Source organism: Coturnix japonica, chromosome 2, assembly GCF_054131305.1.
Source record: "Coturnix japonica strain WE chromosome 2, WE-NBRP24, whole genome shotgun sequence".
Lineage (NCBI taxonomy): Eukaryota > Metazoa > Chordata > Aves > Galliformes > Phasianidae > Coturnix > Coturnix japonica.
In genome coordinates, this window is record NC_140664.1 from 111318848 (window position 1) to 111345101 (window position 26254).

The 26254-nt window shown below is 38.9% G+C and overlaps 1 protein-coding gene across 4 annotated transcripts in view; it reads left to right on the top strand.

The window, feature by feature from the left end:
• Positions 1-26254, top strand: part of RAPGEF5 (Rap guanine nucleotide exchange factor 5) — a 143394-nt gene that overhangs the window by 101732 nt on the left and 15408 nt on the right. For all 4 annotated transcript variants that reach the window (XM_015853738.3, XM_015853739.3, XM_085538495.1 and 1 more), the window contains 11 exons: positions 7067-7145; positions 8082-8226; positions 9672-9769; positions 10417-10447; positions 11398-11476; positions 14369-14518; positions 17131-17228; positions 18937-19059; positions 20193-20371; positions 23589-23679; positions 25368-25418. In XM_015853738.3, coding sequence (XP_015709224.2) covers positions 7067-7145; positions 8082-8226; positions 9672-9769; positions 10417-10447; positions 11398-11476; positions 14369-14518; positions 17131-17228; positions 18937-19059; positions 20193-20371; positions 23589-23679; positions 25368-25418 — 1124 coding nt within the window. The remainder of the gene's footprint in view (positions 1-7066; positions 7146-8081; positions 8227-9671; positions 9770-10416; positions 10448-11397; positions 11477-14368; positions 14519-17130; positions 17229-18936; positions 19060-20192; positions 20372-23588; positions 23680-25367; positions 25419-26254) is intronic.

Sequence of the window (26254 nt, forward strand, 5' to 3'; positions counted from 1 at the left end):
GGATCAGATAGTAATGATAGCAGTTTGCATTTACTGTTGATACTCAGAGACATCCTGACATTTTTAGTAAATTGCTCTGGAATTACAGATTATTGAGAAACTTCCGTCTTTGAAAGGAGTTGCCCTCAAATCGCTTTTCCATTTCTGCAGAACAAGCAATTTTCTGATTACTAACTACAGCTACTGGACAGCCATTTGCATTGCTGAAAGGTTTCAGAGCGTTGCGTAGCGTTATGTGAACCAAAAAGGCTCTGTGTAGCAGCCTTGAGGTGTGATTATAATTTTTCCACATTTTGTGGAAAGGAGTAAGAGGAGCGACAAAGAATTTATCAAGCTTAAGAGCTTTCAGCACTGAGAGGCAGGAAAACTTGCAAATGCATTGCCGTAGCTCTCATCTAGTTTAATTTGAAGTCAGTAAGTGCATATTCAAAATAGCAAAAAAGTGTCTATTCCCTACAGAACAGTAAGCAATCAGCATCCATTTTACTCAAGCACAGGGATCTCATCTGTCTGTTTGCCCAGCTGTAACCCTATCTCATAGGGCTGCTTTTATGCTTAATGAAATGCAAGTTTTAACTGTTTCTGAGCATTATGGTATTGCTTACCCTGTCTACTCATATTTCTTTAAAGAATTAATAACAACAACAACAAAACAATAATAATAAAAAATCCCACAACTTGTAGATGTGTGTCCTGAATTCACAAGCTACGTCAGCATTATTAACTCCAACTCCTTAATGTTTTTCAAATATACTCTGGAGGATGAGCCTCACTAAATGCTAAAGAAATGTGGCTGGTCCTACAAAGTAAGGATGACAGAGTGAATGCAAATTAGAGCCAAAGTTAAATTGCTGGCAATTTTTAAATTCACAGTGCTGGCTAATGCTGATTAATCCATTAACATAAAGAGATGACTGGAGCCAACCATATGTTCATGCCAATGCCTTTGCCATAACTGCAGATAGGAAATGGCACGGCTGAAGGTTTATAGTTTCAGGTTTTTATTTTGTGTGTGTTGTCTAAAGCACATCTCTCCTCCTCCATCCCCCCTGGAGCACCAAAGAAATTAATTCCTGCACAAAGCCAGAGTTTGTGTTGATGTCTGAGAAACGTGTGTGTAACCTCCATTCACAGTTCATGCTGCTGGAGCTCCCACACTCCAAATACTTCGTACTCAGGTTTGAATGTGCTTCAGGGCAAACGAGATCTTACAATCTCCTCTTATATCATCCATTTATTAGAATGAGAGGTAGACTGGGAGTAAGTGCATTTAGTGATTCCCTTGGTTTGGAGGGAAGATAGTTTGGAGAGTAAAATTTTTAGTTCAACACATGCATTCTTTGCCTTTCTACTTTGTTTATGATATTCTATATATATCAATATAGATACTCAATATGAGTATATAACAACTGCTTTTTTTTTTTTTTTTTTTAATTTTTTTGCCTGCTTCATCCAGATTTGGCCTCCCCTAGAAAATCCTCAGAGAAAGCTGAATATCTACTTTGCATAAAGTGGAAAAAGGCTTTACCTCTATTTTTGTGTAATCCGGTTTAATACGGGTCTAAAGAAACCTCAAATATTTCTGTAATTCTTGCACAACCATTCACAAAGGATTTGTACAGTGCAGTGTGCAAGAGGTTTGGATTCAGAATGATAATACATTTTCTACCAAACTAGATTAGTAGTTTTTCTTTACAGTTGAACAGATTTCAGAAATTATACATTGAATATTGAAGTCCTGTTGGCCTGATTGTTTTGCATAGATTTATTTTTTCTTAATATTTAAATCAGCATTTAATGCTAATGGAAACAGAAGGATCATAGAACGGGATGAAAACAAAACACTGATTTTGTCAGAAATTAAGGGAAAATAAGTGTTTCTTCTCATCTGGGCAATTGGTTGGTGATGGAAGTGGGAGGACTGATTTGGCTTATTTTTGACCTTTATATTTTTGCTGTTAGCCATTGAGAAGCATCAAGACAAAAACTATTTTGGGTGTTTCGTTGTGATCAGAAATCGAGGACAAACTGGATTTTGTCTTCAGGTTATCTCTTCTTGTGCGTATAAAGGGATTAATGACTCACTGCTGGTATTAGGAGCAGTTGTATCTGGCTAAGCTGGATGGAGTGTCTAATGTTAGCAATAGAGCAATAGGTGTACTCTGAACAGTTTGATCTATTGAACATATAGTGCAAATATGTATACAGTGTTGTTCAAGCTTTGATGGTCTAAAGAGAATGATGCACATGCATACCAGTAAGTAATACATGGACATACAGTTTGGTAGGTAAATATTTGTAGCACTGGAATATTTCTGTGCTCATTTTCCTTCTTTACTCATTCTATGTGCTGTCCAAACTGAATGTTTACTTTCAAAAATTTCTGAAACAGAATAATAAAAATTATTTATCTTCTGTTTCATTTAACAAAGGCATTTCTTTTAGCTTAAGTCTCTTTCTATACTTCTGCAACAAGTTATTAATGTCAGAGTGCTCACCTGATGTCTTCTACAACCGTGCTAGTTTAAGAGAATATCCATATTTGAGTATAGCTCACAGGTGTTGGACGCAGCAATGACATAAAGTGTACTGCCTGTCCTGGTTGGTTAAATATGTACAACAGAAGGTGTCAGGCTACAGCTCTTTATTAATTACTTTTCTGAGCCTTGGCAATTGATATTCTGCCTAGAGAAGGCTGTAGAGGGGAGAGTAGATTAACCACTGTGGAATAAAATTTAGTGTGCAAACCCCTGTGACAGTCCCATTCTATACTCCTGCCATTTAAAACTGTGCATATGTAAAGATATACCCTCATGTCTAGGACAAACTCCAAAATATTTAAAGTTACCCTCTCAGAGAAAAGGGGTATGATATATAAGTGGGCACATGGAAAGCAGTGGGAAATCTTCTGGATTTTGGAAGTACGTGGTAATATGCAGTTTGGTGTTTGTTTCTGGTACTCCAAATCCCTGTTCCCAGTCAAACACACCATTGTTGCCATAGGCACCTATCCCCATGCCCACACAGTTCAGCTGCAGCTTCTCTTGCAGAAGCATTGCTGGGTCCTCCAGTTTCTGACTGAAAGCAGATCTTCCCTATGGAAAGCAAATGTTCCCTTGGAAATCCTCATGCATTGGAACATCCCATGTGTATATTCTGCTCTTTCCATTCCTCACCCACCCTGCATGTATGTTGCAGAAGGACCCGTATACTGCAGAAAGATTGGAAATGTGGTACTAACAGCTGCCAGTGAAGCTGGTGTCTATGCTACCTTATTTCACCTGGGTGAAGGGTGAGCCCATGAGAAACTGCCTCAGCAGAAGCTGACTTGAATTGATTATTTAATAATGAAGAAGCACATTGCTTGCTTTTTTTGTTATTCTTATGCCTATGATATGATACTGAGTGCATACATTCAATGCTGAGATTACTGCCTAAGGCTGCCTCTGAAGAGCTTCAGGAGCAGTAGTCCATTGAACTCGTGCTGTTTCTGTTGCACGTCTTAATGAAGTTTAAAATGCTTGAAATTGTCTCTGGAATGAAATATTCCGTAGCTGCAAGCTGACAGCATACTTCGTAATAATTGCTTAACCAAATAAAGGAAAACCGTGCAGAGTAAAGAAAAATTAGATTGATGGCTAAGAGAAAATGATTACATAAAAAATTCATGAAGAAGAGAAATTAAAACAATAACATCACAGTCTTCTGCATGAAAAAATACTTTTCCTCCACAGGAAGCGTTTTTCCTTTGTCAACCATTACCCTGTTTTTATTCTCCTTGAATGCTGCAAGCACCATAAGAACTTTTTCTATAGGAAGAATGAGGAAGATGGCCACAAATTTATGCAGAAACAGGGACATAGTAGAATAGAACTTATAAGCTGAGGCACTTCACCCCCATTCTGTATGGCAATATGGTGCACTGTAAATAATTAACGATGACTGAAATTACCTTTTTTCCCTCTTTTTCCTTTTTTCCTCTTTTCCTTCTTTTTTCCTCCTTTTTTTCCCTCTTTTTTTCCCTCTTTTTTCCCCTCCTTTTTCCTTTTTTTCCCCCATTTTCCCCATTTTTTTCCTTTTTCAATTATTATCATCTCTTCCTCCTTCCATCCCTTCTTTTTCTTTCCCTTTTTTTTTAAATTTTTTTTAATTTTTTTTTAATTTAACTCAACCAAATCAGCCAAAACTAACTGGGAAAACCCTAAGGCAACTTCTATTCATAGTTATTAAGAACTGCTACTAAAGCTCAAACTCACTGAGGTTTACTGCTATAAGTGTCCATTTGTAGCCAGAATGAATAATTTGATGCCAATAAATTGTCTTGTGAGTAGTCTTTCTCTCTATTTACATAGACCAGGAAATAGTTAACTGCGAGCATATCTTCAAAAACAATTGAGGTGTGAGTTTGTTTGCATTGGACAAAGTATTTTTTAAGAATTAGTTCATACTCAGTTTTTTTTCCCCCTTTTTGTGGCATAAAAAGCCATTCTGGAATTATATAATTTACGGTGCATTTGAGAAGAAAATACAGAGGGAACTACAGTGATAAGTAGTACTTTAGGGAAGCACACACAAGTTGGTAGAGATGTTTTAAAACATGAATATTACCATGAAGTCTTTAAATGATGTTTGGCAATAGATATTTAATCTAGCAAAAGCACTTTGATTGCTTATTTATTAAGGCAATTTAACAGATGGCTGATGGTCCACATGCATAATATAGACCTTTTTTCTTCAAAACATTCCTTTAGGGTATAAATTTCTAAACAAGTTTAAAGGCAGTTTGTAGGGATCTGGCCCATACACAAGCTACACGAATCAGTACTTAAGGAATTCTCTTTTTAGCCTTTCCTTTCCATCTAAAAGGAAAAGAAATACAATAATGCACGGCTATCTATTGCTGAAACTAAGATATCACCTAAAAAGAATAGAAAGTTTCTGTGGAAATATTCTGTTATAACTGTATTTTTGACTTGGTGAGCACCATGCACATAGATTGGTCAAGAACTAGAATAGGAGATTAGCTGTGGTTATTGTCTCCAAGAGCTGCAGCTTCCAAATAAATGTTTGTGAAACCTCCAATTTTAATAGCTGCATTGTATCATCCAAAAGATGTGCAACAGAAGGAACTGCAGACCTTTTGGATACAGAACAAGCTGTGCACAAGATTTTTTTCATTTTCAGAGACAGAATTTCTTTCATACAAAGATAATACTTTCCACAGTTTTAAAGTAATGTCTGTGAAATATAAAGAATTTAAGCAAGCGGCTTCAGTTACGCCCCTTCAGATCAGGAGTCTTTCTAGCTGTGCTAAAGGCATTGATTAAGCTGCTTTTCTTTTGTTAATGGCAGCAGAGGTATTTTGAGTCCTATGCTGACAGTTATTATCTATCTGGTCCATATGATATTCACATGATATCTGGCTTTGAATGATACACGGATGAATTTATTGCCATTCTACGCCTCATCTATGAGGTCAGTTTGCAGACAAGAAGGTCCAAGGTAGCTGTGACTGGAACGGGCCTAAATTGTTGTGAAATTGCATTCTCAGTCTGAATTGCTTCTGGGATGCTTCCGATTGCATACATGTACGCAAGCACCAGCTGGATGAGATCAGGACAGTGAGGAGACCAGGACAGGGAAATGAGGGCACAACCTCTTCTTCCTCCTGCAAGGAGCAGTTTGTCCTTTAGTCTTAGTAGCTCTAAGTCCACCAATGAACCACTACTTAATTTATAATGGCTACTAGTAACAACTAATAATACTGCTAAGATGTTTTTGCTCTACAGTGCTTCAAAGAGATATGTATATGTCAATGAATATAACCAGAATTACTACAGAAACATTTTCCTGTTCTCACCCGGTAAAACAGAGTAATTGCATCATAAAGATTGTTTTGTTTGTGAATAAAGTATGAATTTGTTCCTACATCATGCATAATTTATGAGTAATTAATATCAGAAGCACAGTTGTGTGAGTTACAGACCAATGTGGGTTGGCAGGTAGCTCTGCTTGGAGCGGGCTCATTAGGCCAGGCGGCTCAGGTCCTGCTCAGGCGGGCTCTGAATAACCCTGTTAATAACTGACTAATCCAGTATGGAGCTTCTCCTGGCCAACCTGTCCTCACAGGGGAAAAAAAATCTCTTTTATCTAGACAAATTTTCCCTTGTTTTACTCTCTGATGTTTGCCTCTGTCATTGTGTTGCATGCCTCTGGGAAAAATCTGGTTCAGTCTTGTCCTTCTGTGCCATCGGGTTGTTGAAGGCCATCACAAGATTTCCCTTGGGCTCTCTCATCTTGTAGAAAACCTTCTTTCAGCTTTCCCCCTTGCACCTGGTGTGCATGCTAAAGATTTGGATAGACCATAAAATTAGCCTGATGTGGGAATGAGGAATGGGAAAACTGTGCTGAGGTCTGAGTTGGCAGTGCTGCTTTTCCTGACAGCCTGAGGTGTTATGGCTGCAAAAGAGGTATTCTTTTGGCAGGTGCCTTTAGTTGTACTGATAGAAATCAAGTGCAGGAATATCAGGAGCAGAAAACAACTTTGAATAATGTAATTAAGCAAACCAGAGAGAAAGTATCCCAGCAATTAGCAATGCACACAAATCTTAACTAGCTAAACGCTTAAATATGCTTGGTTTTTGCTTCTCAAATACTGTGCCTACATGCTTACCACAGTACATGGTGATCTCAGTTTTCTATTACTAAAAATTTGTCTTCTGAAATTCTGAAACAACTTACTGGTGGAAATGGTGAATAGCCGGAATCACCCAGAAGAGCCAACTGGAATGTGGTGTTTGTGATAAGGACTCGTATTCATTCCTAAACTATGGCTTATTTTGTGCATAGTTCTGCTTGTTGATTAACTGAGAACTGAGGATGTGCTTGTTAATAAGGATCTCATCACTGCAGTGTGAATGTATCATTAACTGTGTGAAATGGAGTCTTCAAATCAATGATATATTCTTTAGGTTTTTTTCTTGCTATGGACGCTAACTGATAGATACTGTCTTCCTCCTCTCAAAAAATATATTGTACTTTAGACTTCTTTTGTCTTTCTCTGCAGAAACTCTCCTGGATGACTTCCTTCTCACATACACAGTCTTCATGACAACAGATGACTTGTGCCAGGCACTTCTGAGGCAATATCCTTTCAAGTGTTGTATTAACACTCATCAGAACTTATAGATATTGTTTTTGTTTAATGCTATATAAATCTCTTCTCCACTTTTACAAAACAATGTTTAAAATCAGGTTAAATCCTATCCAAAACATAAATGTTAATTCTTAGAATACGTGTGTAATACACTGCAGAATATATAAAGAATAGATATTCTACAATGTCTGCACCTTTTGTCACGTGATAAGTATATAACTTCTTTTGTATTTCCAATAATTTCTATAATCTATAGAATGTTGCTTGAATGACCTTGGAGCTGTGAATCAAAACCTTTTCTTCTCTTTTTGTTGTGAAAGTCATTTCACCTACTGACAAAACGAATAGTGAAGAGACAGGAACAATGTATAATGTGAATATCTTCTGTCATTATTTGCTGTTTCTGCTTTGTGAATAGAGGACAATAGTGGAAATTGATTCTTTTCTTTTTTTCTTAATAGTGTTATTTCAGCTTATAGTGTAATTTGCACTGGGAAAAAGAAACTGACTTCCTCTGCTCAATATTTCTCTCGTTGTAATGATGCATTGTCCTCTTTCATGCAGACATTCATGTTGGCGTCAGTGTGCGGGACAAAGTTTTGTTCCAGCTTCCACAGGAAAGTTATGACTCAACATTGTATAATTCCTTTTAAATGGATTTTACTTTTTATAGACTTTTCTCTCTAATATGGAAAGGAAAAAAGTTCTGTTGACATAGAGAATGGACATTTCTCTTACTGAGCACTTAATTCCAAAAAGTTGATGAAACTCCCAAAGCTTGAAACAGGATAAATATGCATTTAAAACAGAACAATGTAGTGAAAAATAGTCTTCCATTGCCAAACAACAACCAAGATGGTTGTGCATTGCTGAATTTTGAAGTTTCAATGAGTTCTTAGTATTTATTTCCCTTAACTTACTGTACTTATTGTGCAAAGAACCATCAAGGGAAAGAAGATGACTCTGATGTATCCTGCAGGAAACGAAAGGTCTTGCACTTGGTGTCTCAGTGGACTTCTCTCTACAAAGACTGGTTACACGAAGATGAGCATTTAAAACAATTTTTAAAGGTATTGAATCACTTCCTGATGCATTGCAATTCTGTTTTATTAGCACATAGTGTCTAAGAAGCTGCAACAGCTAAAAGTATAAGACATAATTTTTCATATTCAGATTTAGTCCTTGATATCTATAATATAAAGTGATTTACATGTGTTTTTCCTTAATTAGAGTTAGTCAGCCTGGATGTAAAATCTGTAATGTCTATTTGTTCAACATTACTGTAAAATGCAAAACTTCTGAAATTGCACAACACCTGGAAAATGGGAAAGAATAGGAAGGTAAGAAGTAAAATGATGAATATGTGGAGGTCCCTCGGACACAATGGCCTTGGTCTGCCAGAACAGAGCCTATATTCAGTATCCAGATGATCATGGATGAAAAGCAAGTTTTGTGGTCTCAATCACATTTGCTAGGAAGAGCAAAATGCTATTGCAGAGACCTTAGGATTTTTGCTCTTTGGTACTAGGCTGTATGGTACTGTACTGGAAACTGGACGTCATTCCAGCCACCAGCCAGGTTATACTGTTGCATGTACTTTGATGTAGTGCCTGTCTTTCTGTCCATAAAGTTTTGTGGCTGTCCAATTTTTGTACACCCAATATTTCTCCTTGAGAATTTGGTGTGATACAAGACAGTAGTAACATAAGTGATAATTTAAGTTATATTTTTAGAAGCGATATACAGGTTTATTATCCAGAATCATTTATGCTGAGATTCATAAATGCAGGAGTACTAATTGGGCTAAAACAACTTTATGACTCAGCCTATGCATATGATCTCCATATTCTTGGAAGGAAAAGAGTAGCAATTTTGTGCAGATTCTGAAAAGGTGTAGAAAAAATATTTCCCTCAGTTTCAACCAGCTAAGCCAATTCATTTGACTTACCTCTTACCTGACGTGATGTCTCCCAGAGTTAACTGAGGCTCCTAGTTGAGGGCAGTCTAAAAATGCCTGCTCCAGAAAGAAGTAAGGTTTATTTATTTATTGGCTTAAAATTAAGAGTATGCTGTTGTTTTTGAGAGATGTTACTCGATTTAAATGTATGCTTATGTCAAGAAAAGTAGAACGTTCATTTAAGAGTCTAAATCAGATTAATCTGTTTTTACCATTTTGAATGAGGAATGATGGTGTGTTATGTTCTCAAGCATCAGAATGCTCTGAACTAACTTGGATTTTTAACAGCCGTGTGTGCCATTTTATCTGTAGACTAATAAGCATCAACATTTTGCTCACTTACTTGGTGTTGAGAGAGAATGTCTCTTCTAAGACAAACTGAGCACCGACTAGCCTGTAAAAATAAATGAGGACATTTTCTGCTCATGGATCTTGCAAAAGAATTATGATGAAACTTGCTGCTGTATGCTAATGACTGATTAAAACTATTGCTGGGATGCTTCAGATGTATTTTTGAGTTATCATATGATTGCATAAAGTGTTTATTTTGCTTTGTAGACAATATACAGGAATGTGTTAGATGATGTGTATGAATATCCCATTCTTGAGAAGGAGCTGAAAGAATTTCAGAAAATACTTGGGATGCATCGTCGTCAGTAAGTATTGGTTATCCTTGTGATCAGATCTCATTTTCCTTAGTGTAATTTATTTTTGTTGGCATCTTGGTGTAATTCAGTAAAGATAAAGGGATGAGTGATACAAGTACTGTATTCATTTTCACAATTAATCTTTAAAGTAGAGCTAGATTATTGCATCTTATCTGGCATTTGTCATGTGGTGTGGAACTTTGTGGAAAAGACTGTCAAAATGTCACTCATCAGTCTCTGATTTCAGATGATGCATCTTATCTCTCTCGTGCAATATTGAGAAGCAAATCCATTTCTCAGTGGTTGTGTCAGGGTTATTATTTTATTAATCTGATGGTATTTTTAAAATATATTCCCTTGGCACATTTTTTTTCCCAACTAATGGAAGTTATTTCTATGGTTTGTCCATTTGGGCACTGGAAGGACCTTGTCTGCCACTGGTATCGATATTCTCCAGAAGCTCCCAGACTGGCAGCATTTCTTTTTCCTATACTGACTTTGTGACTCCCTGGAAAGTTTTGTGGTTGAGCCGAATGACCTCAGCTTTCACTGAAGGATCTCTACAGCCATTCTGTGGAGACTGTGTAAAACAAGCACACAAACTTGTTTTGTTTTTTGGATTGAAAGAATAATTAGAATTTTCCTTTTCGTTTCAGCACTGTGGATGAATATTCACCACACCGAAAGGTAACACAAACCTTGTTGTTTTGCTTGTTGTTAGCTAACTTAACAGCCTTTCTTTCTTTCCCTCTCTCCACTTTCACCTCTTTTCTTGGCATTTCAATTGAAAGTGACAGGTGACCAAAAACATGACAGGATACATCAGTGAGGCTAGAGCTGCAACATTGCTTAAGGTTTTTTCTTTATTTCTGGCAACGTCGCCTGGATATCAGTTGTGTGAACTAACCTGCAGTGGCTGTGACAGTATTATCATTTTAACAACACATCCTGAGATGTCAGTGTTGAATGTTTTGAATAACAGAGGCCTGAGAGCATGTCCTGCCTGGTTGTATAGATGCAGAAAACCTGGGCAAACCAGTCTAAGCTCAGGCATCAACTGCAGGTGTCAGGCAGCCAAAGTAAAGGGGAATTTGTTGTGACAGGGCGGAGAAAGAGAGAAAGAAAGAGGTACGTGGATATGTCTATCTAAGCAGAAAGAAAAGGTGCTACTGGAGAACGTTGGCATATGAATTAATTGTGCAGGGCTGAACTGCTGACCTACTGAAGTCTTCTGGGCTGAAGCATGTAAAAGGCTTAAAATGTTACAGTGGAAATACAGGAGGCAGAACATGAGATTGTCATGAAATTGCTAAATAGGCCAATTGTTGCATAGGAAATGTGTATGAGAAAAGTACGTAAGAAATGACCTCTGCACATAACTACAAAGAATCATGAGGTGTGGATGCTGCTTGGAATAGGCACGTCTCACTTCCTCAGAAATTCCCACCTTTACCATTATTAAGTAAGGCAACTTCCAGCTTACTGATGCAGGAAGGGTGGGTGAATTTCCTATACTGCAACCTTTTTAGCCAGATGCATGCGTTGAATGTTGTATTTTATCAATTGCTGCCTTGTAAAGGGAAGGAATGCCGACAATCATTGTTGTGTCTTTTTTTTCCTCTCCCACTCCCTTGCAGAACAAAACTTTTTTCCACCAGTTCAGTCTAAAGGAGAACTGGCTGCAGCACAGAGGAACCGTGAATGAAGCAGAAGAAAGTAAGTATGGCTTACTTAAGAATGGGAAATAAACCTAGCACGGCACTTTTAAATGTCAGGGCAACCTTTTTTAGTAAGAGCTGCCTGTGAAGGTGCAGTCTTCTTCCAGGTGTACAGCTTCAGAGCAGGACCATGGGGACCTGAAAGAAGAGAAATTTGCCTGTGTGAAGATTACTTGTCTGCCTCCTGCTTTGCAGGGGCTCAGCAGGGGAGTGAGATCTCAGGCTTTCTACCTGCCTGGTTCCTCTGTGGTCCTGTGACAGAGCTGTGTAGCTTGCAGTCTATCCATCAGTCAGAAACTGTAACACAGGGCAGGAATAGTCTCCTGACCTAGATCCTGGGTGCGAGAGGTGGATGCACCTGTCAGGTTAAGTGGGGCAGAATCTGCTAACTCTGAGAACCTGCGTAGGTTCTCTCTACAAAAACATTTCCATGTAGCGGGTGAGACGCCACTATGCTTTAATGTCAACTATTTCATTTTTCTCTTTACTGCTGCTAAAGCAATGGTAAAGTGAAGTTCTCACCTTGCTGTAATGCCTGTGAGAGGAAGGAGGCAGAGAGGAGAATAACATGCACACAAGCAGAGAACAGGCAGAAAGGCCTCCTCTTGGGACATCTAGCCCTTTAAACAGTATTAGCTTCCTTTCTTGGTGAGAATGAAACTCCAGAAGTTTTGGCTGAGTCAGGGTATTTTTAGTGCTTGTTTGTGACGAGGTAAGAACTGAGCTCCTGTAGTGACAAGTCTCTCCCTACATTATGTGCTGATGGTAGATAGACAGCCTCTTTCTGTGCCGGAAAATGAAGTTTATTTGAGGTTTAGACTGGCAAGGATGCTTCTAAAAATGTCATTTCTGTATGAAAACCCCCAAACTTCATTTATCTTCTTAAAAGGTCTGACACAGCTCATGAAAAGCATACTGGTACAAGGTGGCACAGACTGAATGGCCGTGGGGACAGGAAAGGCTGGATTCAGCAAGGCCATAAGTTTCTTTGCTCTCTCTTCTTGTGAGCATGAGCCATGGAATGTGCTGGGACTAAGGGAATGAAACAGAACACGCAAGACTAGGGGTAGGAGAGGCAGGTGCCTGGGCACAATGGAGGGAAATGGGATGGGCTGTGGAGTGCTACTGCGTGATGGTGCTTGTAGAGGATGAGTTTGTCCAGCACCTCCTGCTCTCAGTGGTAGAGATCAGACCAGAAGCATTCTACCTCCTAATGTTAGCGTTTCTAGGATGGTTTACAGCCCATGCCCATGTCCTCTTGTTGCTGTTCCCTGCTGCATTTCACTGAGGAGCAATGTAGACTCCTAGAAGGGATGACATGACCCACTCCAAAAGATAACCACTGATAGGACATTTGAAAGGTGTATTGTGGGGGAGGTTTTGTGATAACTGCTGAGATAATTGTTTTCAAGAACCTGACAGGTAGGTTGGTTTAGTTTGGTGCGAAACAAAGGACATGTCAATAGCCAAACTATGAGTTAATATTTTGCTGTCATTTTCCTCTCCAAAATGACAGAGGCTGATGCTTTAAACAAATTCACTGCAGGCAAGTTGTATTGTGCTTTGCATATGGAGGGCAAATATTTGTGTCAGATTTATTTATTTTCGTACTTAGAGTGCATTTCATGTATCTGTCTTTTCACGAGTTATATGTATTCTGAAGAAAGATTCTGACACATGCTGAGCACCTGATTTACTGTCTGTCAGCAGAGACAGGCTAAGAAAATAATTATAAAATCAAATGGCTTTTCTTCCCCAAGGTTAAATGTTGAGTTCCTCCTTCCTTCTTATCTTCATTTTTCTCTTCTACAACACACACAAAAAAGATGTTCAGTAAGATAGAGTTGTTAACCATTTCTGGCATGGTCTCACTTAATGGCAGTGCCCTGAAGCCATGAAGATTTGTAAGACAGACAAGGAGCTATTGCTGCATACATCTGTCAACAAAAATACAGCATTTCTGGAGGAGAAAAGTATTGTATTATATTGCCATGGTAGCAGCCTATCCGCAATAAGAAGTACAAAAGTAGAAGAAAATTGAAAGTTTAAGCGCAGAACTGAGGATGAAATCCAGAGCTGTGGTGATTCTCATTAGCAGGGGTTATTTTTGAAATATCTGTGCAAGACTGCGGCTGTTTCTTCCCTTTTAAGTATGGAAGCTGTATTTCAAATGACCGGCTACAGCAAACTCAGCAAAAAAAGACTGCAAACTTAAAATTCTGGGAAGCAGAGGGAGTGTACCTCACTTCTGAAAGAGCAACAAAGTATTACATGAGCTTCCTGCAGCATTACTGATGGGAATCACCCCCAGAGCCTAACCAGTTCTAGGACTTCACTGGAAGTTATGAGCCCAGGGATTTTGTCCAAACCAATTTCTTTTAAGCATACTGCAAGTGACTCAGGGTAGATGTGTCAGAATTAATTGCACTGCTGCTCAGGCAGCCTCTGCTAGTGCAAAAGGAGCGTAGGAGCATGCTGTTCCAGGTGAACGTGGAGGAGCAAAACAGTTTCTGCAGCAGGTATGAGACACACTGAAAGAATGCTAGTTTATCTGGGCCTAGAAGGTAAGGACAAAAGACGATAACCATTAAGTTTGCAGTGAAGGTGCACAGCAAAGGAATTGGTCTACAACTGAATACTCAGAGTAGGAACTCCTAAATAGGCTCCCCTGAAGAGAATCCAGAGAGATGCATTTGCGTGTCCCTGTCATTTACCAGAGATAAGAGGTGAAAAGTGGGGAAATGGTGATGTTTGCCCTCAGTTTCATGCCCTTGTTGGGCAGGGTGCAGGAGTAGCCTGTCTTGCAGCTGGGACTGAGGCTGCAAGGCTTTGCTCTGTTCCTGTGGGTCCTTTTGGCTGTTGCTGAGCCTGCCTTTCTTCCTTTGTGCAGTTTTCTGCCGTGTGTACATCACGGAGCACTCCTACGTCAGTGTGAAAGCTCAAGTAACCACTTCAGCACAGGAGATACTGAAGATTGTTGCAGAAAAGATCCAGTACCCAGAGGAGGAATTGGCACTGGTGGTCATCACGTTCTCTGGTGGTAAATAATCTTCTTCATCTGACCACACACCTCTTAAGTGCAGCATGGAGGGGAGGGTTGGGATTCTCTACTGCAGGATACAGCTGTGGCCCACAGCTGGATGACCATGGAACAATGAGAGCTGCTTCCCAGAGCCGTTCCCATGGAAACAGCTCATTCCCGAGTAACACTGGATGAGGCATTCCCTTGCTGGGAACGGACTGAAGATGACTCTCCCTATTCAACAGTGTTACAAGATTTTCTTTTTGCCTACACATAAATCTTCAACTTTCAGATCTAAATTAATTTAGAAGGTGTCGAGGAAGGATTTTCTTTTAAAATATAAAAGGGAATAACAGCTTCTGAGTGTGTGGCTGTTTATTTACAGGATGGGTAGTGAATATTCTCCAGTGGAGAGAAGGGAGGCATATATTTGCACACATGAGATACTGAGCATGACCTAGCAGTATTTTGTAAGCAAACTTGCTTATGACTGATGTATTTTGCCTGTTAGTTTAATGGTTATTGTTTAACAGAGGCGGCTTACTGTCTTTTTCTGAGGAGGATCAGACTGAGGGTAGGCTGATAGTAGGGAACTGACAAGCTGTCAGCTCTTAAGATCAGGTCAGGTTGTTTTGCTCACTGTGATACCTTATTGGGCTCTTACTGAAAATAAAGCAATGCAACTGAGTATGTAGAAAGGAAAGTGGGCCCACAAAGTAGGGCTAAGCCTTTAGAACACCTGGGCCATATTCTCAGCCAGCATTACTGGATGTCAGTCCCCTAAGGCAAAGAATGAGCCCTTTAATATACGTCACTCATTCTTATTACTTTGGCACTGTGATTGAATGAAATATAGGCAAATGCTGAGTTGTTCTGCTTACATATCAAATTCAGAAGTGAAAGACCACATTTTCCTCCCCAGATCTAAGCACAATTAAATAATTTTGTGGGTCTCCACTGTGAGTGGCAGGGGCTGGAGCCTTACCCCAGCAGTCAAGAGTTTGGGCACAGGGTGGCCATGTGGGAGCTTTGCATGTTGGTGTCTTGGTCAGCTGGGTTGCATCACTTGAAGGCAGATGCATTTACCCTTGTGTGTTCCCAAACTCAGATGCAGTGTGTTTTGCAGCTCTGCAAGATCAAGCTGCTGCAGTTGTTCTTCAGGTCTCATGCTCCTGTTCAGGAATAGGGTAAATTTTGCACTGCTAGCAATGAATCTGGTGCTAACTGCCTACTTATGTAAGGAAAACCAACAATTCATAAATAATGAAAGACAATATCATCTCTAAGTTGCATTGTTTCCTGAGAAAGCCACAGAATAGAAATAATTGCCATTTGGCTGTTGAATAAGAAATAATAATTAAAAAGCTGGTACAACAGGACTGTCATCTGTACATGACTATTGTAATTCCCAAAATGCTCTTTGGTTCTATTGACTGAATTAATTGGAGATAGAACAAGGATACTGAGTTTGTGCTTATGCATTGTCACTTGCTCACTGTGTGCAATAATCAGCAGCCTGCCATGCTTTCTTTATTTTTTCTTTGTTTTTCTCTTTTGCATGACTCTGAACTGTCATCTGCCATCCGCTTGGAGGGCAGCAGGATGAGCATTGAAGAACTCATTTTTATTATACTCCTAAAATGAGCAAGCAATATCTTTTTGCTCAAAAGTACCTTGAAAAGACATACTGATAGTTCAGCACAAATGCATCTGGTGTCAGTATGAGCAAAGGAAATGGCAAAAATGAGTATCTTTTAGTGATACTTTGCCCCTGAACGCCTGTTACTGCTCCTCCTTCATGGGCCATGAACAATCTGAGGTGGCTGTCAGTATGATTGCAGTGCTTTTTGATCTGTATTAATTCAGTGACTATAATCAAATCTCAGATGTCAGCTCTCCAGAAGATTACTTGAAGCCCATAGGAAGAGACAGTTTTTCTACAGCATGGATGTTTTAGCTGTGTTCTGGGTTTTTATTTTTTCTTCCACCTTTCTCTGGTGCATCTAAGATTGCCCATTGGAGAAAAAAAGTCCGTTCTCCTTGCTGCCTGTCTGGCAAGTCCTGCTCTTTCACTCAAATAGTTACCAAACAAATTGCCATAGGTCTAGAGGAATTTCTATATGTAAATTTATAAGCAAGAGGTTGGGTTTGTTATTGTTTTTTTCTTTACCACCCATTGTTCTACTCTATGGGGTGAATGGCTATTGATTACATCTCTACCCCCATTCTTTTCTGCCTGAGACACACGACAGCTCTCTTGAGGCTGAGACACACTGCTCTAAACTAAAGTCACTGTGCCTGTGGTAGATACATTCAGCTGAAATGAAATGTTCAGTAGTGCATAGGAGGTTAGGCCAGAAAATGTAAGGGTTTATCCTAGATAAGTCCAAGTTGAAAGCATATATTTTTGTTTGTGCTACAGTCTAGAATCAGAGACAGCTTACTTTTATTGTTCTGAATATTGTGGAAATGACAAACCCATTCCTGGCATTGCATTGTGTTTGATGCTGAGTTACATTCTAAGAAGCTGATATGACTTTTAAAATATAACTGTAATGTTCTTCTCATATTTGTACTCCTTAAGAAAGCTTATACTCCTTTTCTGAAGCTTCTGTGTTTTATTTTTAAAGAAAAACATGAACTACAACCAAATGACTTGGCCATCTCAAAGTCTTATGAGTCATCCAGTCGTATGTTTGTCTACCGAAGAGACCTGACTGATTCTTTGGTAAGGATATGTATTTTGTATTCCCATTTTTGAAATGTCTGATGCAAGATCGTGGGCTTAGTGTTCCTGTAAGAAGGGTTTTTCAATATGTAATTTATTTCTTAGTTCCTTAGTGGAGCTTACTGAGCTGTTCTATACCTGGAAGAAATAAAATCTTGCATTAACAGCAGTTATTTGACTGAGCAGTAATGGAATTTGTTCATCAATTTCAAATAGACCAAAGCTTCTATAGAGCTTAAATCTTTCAATCTACGTCAGTCCGGAAAAGCTGGCTTGTGCTTGTACAGGACTGACTGGGATGAGGATTACTTCAGAGCTCACATAGCTTTTTTTTTTTTTTTTTGGCCTCATGTGTCTGTACAGTACTTAAAATGGCTGGTACAGAACTGTAGGAAGTGATAAACTCTGTGTAACATGTGAATACAGAATTGCTGCATGTAGATATAGAGTGAGTTATATGAAAATTACTGAGCATTGGCATGGCTACGGTGTTGTGGTATCCATGTGGTTATATTGATGCTGCTGTCATCTCCCCTTCCTTCTGTCTCGCTGGTGCCAGAGAGGGGAGGGGGTTGGAGGGCTGCGGTTCTCTCATTCTTGCTGTCCTCTAAAACTGAGATTGCAAAATCTCTCTCCCTGCTGATTTCCTAAAGCCTCAGCAAGGCAGTAACTCCAATAATTAGTCTTTTCTGCTAATTATTCATTCACTTTGAGGAAAGAATGTATGGGGACAGTATTGCAGCTGACTTTCATGTGTTGTCAGCACTAGCATTTGTGCATTCACCCTAGCTATGAGAAATGTCTATTTACATTTTGTTGGATCAATGTGCCCTGAAGAGCTGACATGCTGATATCATTGTAATCCGTCATCCCCATTATCTCCAGCATTTTAGCTTCCTCTAAAAATGCCAGCATTAAGGAAAGGTTTGCAGTGTGGACAGGTGACAACCAATCTAGTTTCATTAGTTGCATAATAAAAATGGCAAAACTTGCTGTAACTGTCAAAAATAAAGCACCAAAGTAATGGCTTAACTGATAAGAATAATTTTTCATCTTGACAGATGGTTCATGTGCCAAGTTTCAGACTGATGAGGTAAAAAACCCAAGAGAAATACAAACCTTTGAAAATCAGAGCTAATAATGGCTATGTCAAATGACCCTTAGTACCAGCAGTGCCTGTGAACTCCACAGTAATAACCTGAGTAACGTTTATGATTCAAGGTGTACTGTGTTGTTGGCAACTGCAGCTGGAGTAAATTAATCATAAAACAGGTGGATTTATGTTGTTTGTAAGCATATGTTTATTGGTGGCAAGTTCTGTGAATTTGTTCTAAACCTGGTATTGCAGTGATAGAGAAATTTTGGTGTCTTAATTCAAAATCTGTTTTCTGATAATTTCAGGGATCAAATTTTCATTATGTTCATTACTTGTTTGGTCATTTTTTTTATATTCAAGGTTTAGACAGAGAGCGGGAAGTCTTAATCTGATAGGCCATAATCAATCCTATTGAGCCATTTCTTTTTCAAGCTCTTTGTTAAACAGGCTATCACTCACCTATTTTAATTAATGTGGAAAGAAAAAAAAACCCTCAGTGCACTTAGGGAACATTACTTACTCAGCTTTGTTTTGTGCCTTGGTCTAGAATCTGTTTCATTTTGAACCTTTTGGCACTTCCTCAGGATTTTTTGTTCTTGTCTGTTAATTTAGAACCCATTTGCTGAAAATGAAGAGTTGCAGCAACGGTCTGTGAGAATTTTGGGAATCAACACCTGGGATCTTGCCTTAGAACTAACCAACTTTGACTGGAGCCTCTTCAATGCAATTCATGAGGTGAGCAGCATCATGTCCTCTTCTGAATATATTACTGTCGTAAAATACTATGTTGCTATTGGGTTCTGAAGTTGCACTGGTGTTTTGGAGCATCAGCATTCTTGGCTCTTAGTTCATCACCATGACAGTGTGATTTCTCTGTGGTGATGTTAACTGAATCAGATCCAAGAGCAATGCAGTAATCCTTGATACTAAAAAAGTTTGTCAAAGGTTTTTAGCTTCCCTGTGGTGATGCATCTCATGTCCTCTGCATATCTCATGGGCTTTACTGACATCTGCCTAAAGAAATTAAAAAATCATGATTATTCTCAAAAAATATTCATATTCACGTGTTGTCTATGCAGGTTGTGCTTTGCATTCAACATTATTCCATTAAATATGTGATTCCACAAATAAGCATCCTTGATATGGCTTTAATCGCAACAGCATACAATATTTCAGCAACTTTAGATGTTCATAATACTGCCCTGGTTTGGCTTCAATGGGATAAAAAATATCGGACAGGATTTATAAAGGGGTATAATAACCCACTTCAGTGTCCATTGGATTATTTCAGCAACTTTGATAGATTCTGGTGTGAGCTGCTGAGTAACACAGCTCACGCTGCAAAACGTCACTTGAAAATATCACTCACTGAAAAGTGTGATGGCTTTTTTGAGAAAACAACATGGGAATTCTCCTGCTTCTCATCAGATTTCATTTCAAGTTCTTTTATTCAGGTTAATCACAAAAACTAGAGCTAGACAAGGCTTATTGCACAGAAGGCAAGAAGGCACGAGCAGCTCTTCTATTCATGAAAAGTCAGTCATTTTTAAAAAGAAATCAGAGTGGAAATTTTTCAGACTCTGCAGTACTCTTATACGGCTGCTTTTTCACACTAGGGTAGGAGTGATGAAATACAGAAAGAAACAGATTGGTGTAACCACATGTGGAACTGCAAGAAATCTCACAAGGAGTGTTGCAGGACTTTCAGTCCACTTACATACTGAAATACAGCTCTAGACTTTGCTAAACCGGATTGGAAACATGAATCATTTGTGATTGGCCCGTGGACAATAAAAAATAGCCATCTGTTACTAAATCATGCCCTATTTACATTTAAACTGTTTTTCTTTGTTGTTCATGTCTTCCAGCAAGAGCTGATATACTTCACGTTCAGCAGACAGGGCAGTGCTGAAAACACTGAGAATCTCAGTCTTCTACTTCAAAGATGCAACGAGGTCCAGCTTTGGGTTGCCACTGAGATACTTCTCTGCAGCCAGCTCTGCAAACGTGTACAGCTAGTCAAAAAGTTCATCAAGATTGCTGCACAGTAAGTTTCTAAAATTACAATACAAAGTCTTGAATATGTGTGCATTACATGAATATTTATTGGGAGAGTTAGGTGCAAGAGCAAAGGCAAAAAACAGTTTACAGTGTAGTAAGCATACTTAGGTGAAACAGCCCATAAACAATAACAGCACAGACTTGTTGAAGCTAGATGTGGTGGAATATACAATGTACAACTCTTTCCCAGCAGATGATGTTGCAGAAATATCTCCTTCCATAGAAGAGATCTTTGCAGGGATAACCTGAGGAACTCCAGTATAAAGCTATTTGAGTAGCAACACTGTTATTCACCAAAGACTGTAAGAAAACAGAACCTTCTTTTTTAAATGTGGAAGGTCTAATAAGCAAGGAAACTAGCTGCAGTAATCTGTTGCTGTATACAATCGTGTCTGGAGTACTCTTTAATTTATTGGAGCAGGACAGTTGTTCACTAATGAGATTTGGCAGTCTATTCTTGCACTATTAGTAAGTAGTACTGGCATTTATTTTGTGCCTTGGAACAGCATACATATATGTAGTATACACAGAGAGCTTTTTTCCTCTGAAATCGCTCCTATTTTGGTAACCAAGGGAACAGAGCAGTTTAAATACGTGCAGCCATTCTCTTTGCCTCTTTCTCCACTTGTTGGTCTTTTGCAGTATTTGAATATGCATGTTCATGGAGAATGTATAATTTGTTTCCCTCATCAACTGGATTGATTTAATTTGCAAGGCAGTTTCATACAAAAGCCTGTTGTCTGCTGAAGCAGTGCCTTTGGCAAAATTAATTCTCCTAATCTAATCTTGTGTAACTCATAAATGTGATCTGATTTAGTTTGTAAGTTCTATGGTATATGGTAATGCCTTATCAATGGCCATGCTTGGCCCAATTACATCGAAAGTGAATGGTTCTGTCCCACATGAGTGTAGATATATTTGTTTCTAGACTAGAATGTTGCTCTGTCTCAGTTAATTCCATGTCTGTGAAGTGGGTAGTCCAAGTTGTGGAAACTAAATACAGTTGTCAGTAAATGATAGACAAGCTCTCCCAGTGCATTCAAGAAGCACCCATCACCCAGCATGTAGATTTTGACATAACAGATATGCAGAGAGAACAAAGTGTATTTTGCTTGAGGTCTTTTTTTGTTTTTTAATTCTGGAAAGCATGTTTCCAAGCAAAAATATGATTGTATCTCATCAATTCTGGAAGAGTTGATAAAGGGGAAACAATTAAGGTACTGGGATAGTGTTCCAAGCAGAGGCACAATCCAAGCAGCCCTGCTGTTTTATTTATGATGGAGGGAGGCAGGGAGCTCTGAGCAGTTCAAGTTGCTTCCTTCTCCCACAGAATCAGCAAGGAGGCTCTCTCTGATTTCCACTTTGTCAGCAAAATAACAGATCTGAGATCTTATGTTAAGTGTGCGTGTGTGTGTGTGTGTGTGCGTGTTTCTTTGTTCAGGGAACTCCACCTGTAGAAGATGGAAGGCTTTACACAAGTATGTCAGTACTTAAGGAGAGACAGTTACTGACACACAGATGTCTGTTCTTCTGTTGATGAAAGTCTAAAACAGAAAACAAGTGATTTGATAGAGAAAATGAGTTAGCATGTTGCTAGAAATGAGCATCTAGAGGAGTTAGAGAAGCATTTCAGCACAGTGTTGGAATAAATGGATTGTAACAGATGCCTTCATGCTGCTCAAGGGGTGGCTGACTGAAATACATAGCTTCTTTCTGCCATTCCTTGAGAGAATTGGGTCCTCTGATAGCAGTTTATCCAGCTTGTGTTGGACTCCTTTGTTGTTTCACAGAGGATTACCTCTGAGAGCTGCCTGACTTTAATGATGAAAGAACTCAAACAACAGAGTCAGGATTAACTTCAAGATAACTGAAATTAAGTGAGAGGCACCAGCTAAAGATGGTATGCAGTGATGAGTGTGAGCTTTATGCAAACTTGTAACAAGTGCTGGAGAGTTTCCAGTTTAAAGCACTGGCACATATTTTTCTCTGATGATGAATCCCAGTGAGGACAGTGGATTCACTCATACTTAAAATCATCTTAGGATTCTGTCTTTCTCGTACTCACAAAAATATACATCTGTCTATTGCCATCTTCAAGAATCTATGGAAGTGAAATCTTCTTTGACAAGGGCTCAGGATTTCTAGATATCATATTTTCTAATTGACTAGAAATAAGGAGGGACTGACTGTATGTAGGGAAATGTCAAAGAATAGAGGTATCAAGTGAATTCCATAGAGAGTAGTACTGAAACTAGTGTGAACTACAGCTAATTTATAGGGATATGTAAAAAGAACATTAATCAGATTTTCAGACAATAAAAATGATGAGGGACTGCAAATGCATTGGAGGATAAAAGAAAAAAGAAAAAAAGAATGATCTAAAGACTCCTTGTGGCATGTGCAAACAACAGTGGGATAAGATTTAATTTAGATAGATGCAAAGTAATTCAGCTCGGGAATTCTAATACCAAGCTGAAGAAATAAATGCATGATTGTAAAGAACAGTGCTGTGACAAAGGTCCTTGGGTGATAATAGATGACAAATTAAAGACAAGGATAAAGTGTGATGCTGTTCCGAGTAGATATACTTTATTTTATACTTGCACAGGAGAAAGATGTAAGAACTTAGAGGGAAAGCAGTAATTGTGCTCTTCCTTCCTTCCCCACTGTCTCTTTACCTCTCCTCAGTAAGCAGGAAAGAAGGAAGTTAAAATGAAATACAAAGAATTCAATGAAAAATAATAGCAATATGGAGAAATGGACTTCAATCCATGGCCACAAGGAGAAATTGAAGGAACCAATGATGTACAATTTGCAGAAAAAATGAGAAAGGGGATGAAAATATTTATAATACAAGAGAGTGGAGGTCAAGGATTTATTCTGTATGGTAAAGGACAGAAGAGAGTAACTTGAACAGTGAAAATGGAAAATTACTTCCGACAGCAAAGGAAGAAAAATAACCTGCCAACAACAGGGTTGATGAAACATGGAACACTTGCTAAAAAACTTCTTAGAGACCCCATCACCTAGACTGCAGGTGGCCATGGTAGGATGTTTAATGAGTTCATTATGTGGAAGATGATTGTATGTTAGTGCTGAGAGCTGAAATTGGACTCAGTAACCTAGGATACCTGTGCTTTCCATTTATCTCTTATTCTGAGGACAAAAAATCAGAATACAACATTCATACTTTTATCCCACAGCTGTAAAGCCCAAAGAAATCTGAATTCATTCTTTGCCATTGTTATGGGTCTCAACACTGCATCTGTCAGCCGGCTGTCTCAGACCTGGGAGGTAAGACACATCTTTGTATCCTTTAGATCCCGTCAAAACCAGTTCTCTCGTATGTTGTGTACTGGTGAATTACCTTTTCTTCCTAATTATTTGTTTTTCATGCTGAAATCAGTCAGTAGAGAAACTTTACTGTGACCCAAAGACTTAGATGAATGCCTTGGAGATGCTTTTGAGTACCAGCAGCTGAAACCCAGTGGCCATTGGAGGGTTGCAAAGCTATCTAACACATGAAATCATGCATATGTAAACAGCACTGAATATGCCAGTGACTTTGGCATGAAGAGAAATGAGGGCAGTGAAATGACTGCTGCTTTGGGATTAAGTTTGCAGGGACTCAGATAGTCGAGGCTACCTTTAAATAACAGATAGAACAAACAGTATAGAGGAAAAATACATGCATTACAGAATCCCCATGTGTCTCTGGTTTCTAAAATACCTCGCTCCACACTATGGGTTGTCTTCATCCCTTTAATCTAGGCTGTGGTAGAAGACTGGAAGAGACTAAGTATTATTGGCAACAGTGTGTGATTCTCTTGCTCATGTAGCAGTGAACTCTCCTGTATGGTCAGACCCTTCCAGGGATCATGTGCCTCTGGTGGACTTCCCTGTGAAGAATAAACTGTGTTGTTTGTCTGAACAAGGAGTGTCTCTGCATATGTATCGCTGTAAATATGTCAAGTTCCTGAGTGTGAAATATTTATGAAGTCACAGGCATTTAAAAAAAAAAAAAAGAAACAACTTCACTGCACTGCAAATTTCAAAAGCAGAAGGTTATTTGCATTAGTAATGTGACTTCTGGAAAGTAGAGCAATGTTTATAAATTAATTATAATTACTTACACATGTAAATGAAGCCACCTAAATTTAAGCAACCATTTACACACTAAATTATGTTGGTTCTGCACTTGAATTCTTAAACATGCACTGTACTCCCAAGCATATTCTACCTTTTTTTTTTCCTACAGTATGCAGTATTTTAATGACCCTAACTTTCCCTGATTGAAGATATGAAAAATGTGCAATTGCAACTCCATATCCAGTTACTTTAGCATTTTAATCATATGGCACATCCACTTAATCTTAATTGTTCTGAATCTCTCTTCCCTGGTAGTGTCATTGTGGCTGTCAGGGTGTACATATGCACATGAGTGAGGCAGGATTTGTAGTAAAAGGATAAGTTCTACTGGACTATCCAGCACAGCTGGAAAAAATATACATGTTTTCAGGCCCACAAACCCTACTGAAATACCAGCAGTAAAATTCAAATTAAAGAACAATTGCTTTGGCTATAATGATGTAAATCCATTAAGGCATCTTAGAGATACAGCCAGCAGATGCTTATGGAATAGAGTAGGCGTTAGCATACAAGAGATGAAGGAAGAAGCTATTTTGTGCTTAGGCTCTCAAGGAATCCTTCCCTGTCAGATTAGAACGAGATATCAGAGATGAGGTACTCATTTTTTATGAGAGTTCTCTGACACCATCATGGGAAGTAAATAAAAGCAGCTTTTAATATGCTTTTTTTGTAAAAGGATACAAGGTATGGAGGCTGCAGGATGTAGAGCAGCTCCGGCATCCACAGATCCGTTCTGTGGGGAAAAAAATAAATACATCAGCATTTCTCTGTTCTTGTTTGTTTGCCTTTATTTTTTACCAGCCCTACTTTTTTTTTTGTGTTCCCCACTTCAGAAAATTCCTGGGAAGTTCAAGAAACTTTTCACAGAACTGGAAAGCTTGACAGTAAGTACAGCCCTGGCAGCAAAACAGAGTTGTGTGTCTTTACCTACCATCCTTCTTTCTAATTTACGTTGAGCCTGCCTGTCACTGGAGCTAGAACCTGGTTGTGTCAGATCAGAGGTTTGCTGTAGGCCATGCAGCCCTCCAGAGCTCAGAGATGGTCTTGGAAAAGCAAAAAAGAAACAGGTTGCACTCCTGACAGCTGGAGGAAGGGCAGAGCGAGGCAAACGTTTCACCTGTTCACCATTATCATCAGTTTGGAAGCTGTTCTATTGCTGGTTGTTAATCATCTGTCCGAAGAAATGTGCTGCAGATCTCAGACAAGGAGGACAGCTGACTTAAAAATAAAATAAAAATAAAGTAGTCAGAAGCTAAGCATCTTTGTCTCCATTATCAAAGCTGAGTAAACAAGTGTTTCCTCTGGCTGTCAGAGCTGGGTGCCTGGTGAGATCGCTGCCTAGCGCAGGGAGCGTGAAATCCAGCCTTTAACGATTGTCATGCTGCTGCACTATGAGTCCTTTATTAATTAATGTGTTTTCAAGATTGTCTGGGAGCTGGTGTACAAAACTACTTGTTTAGAGAGGAAATTGAGATGAGGTTTTGAATTGCACAACGCCACTGAACCATGTTCTCTTATTTTCTTTGAAAATGTCCAGTATGTTTCATCGATCTGAGAATAGGTGTTTCTGTTTGGTTGTTATTTTGCTTTTGTGAGGGAGGGTGGAGTGAGCTTGTGGGTATTTTTCGCAAGAAGAAACTTATCAGCAATTTGCTCTAGGGGAACATTTTGTGCTAGAAAGAAAGCTAAAGGAATTTGGCTAATAGAAAATCATGGGGAA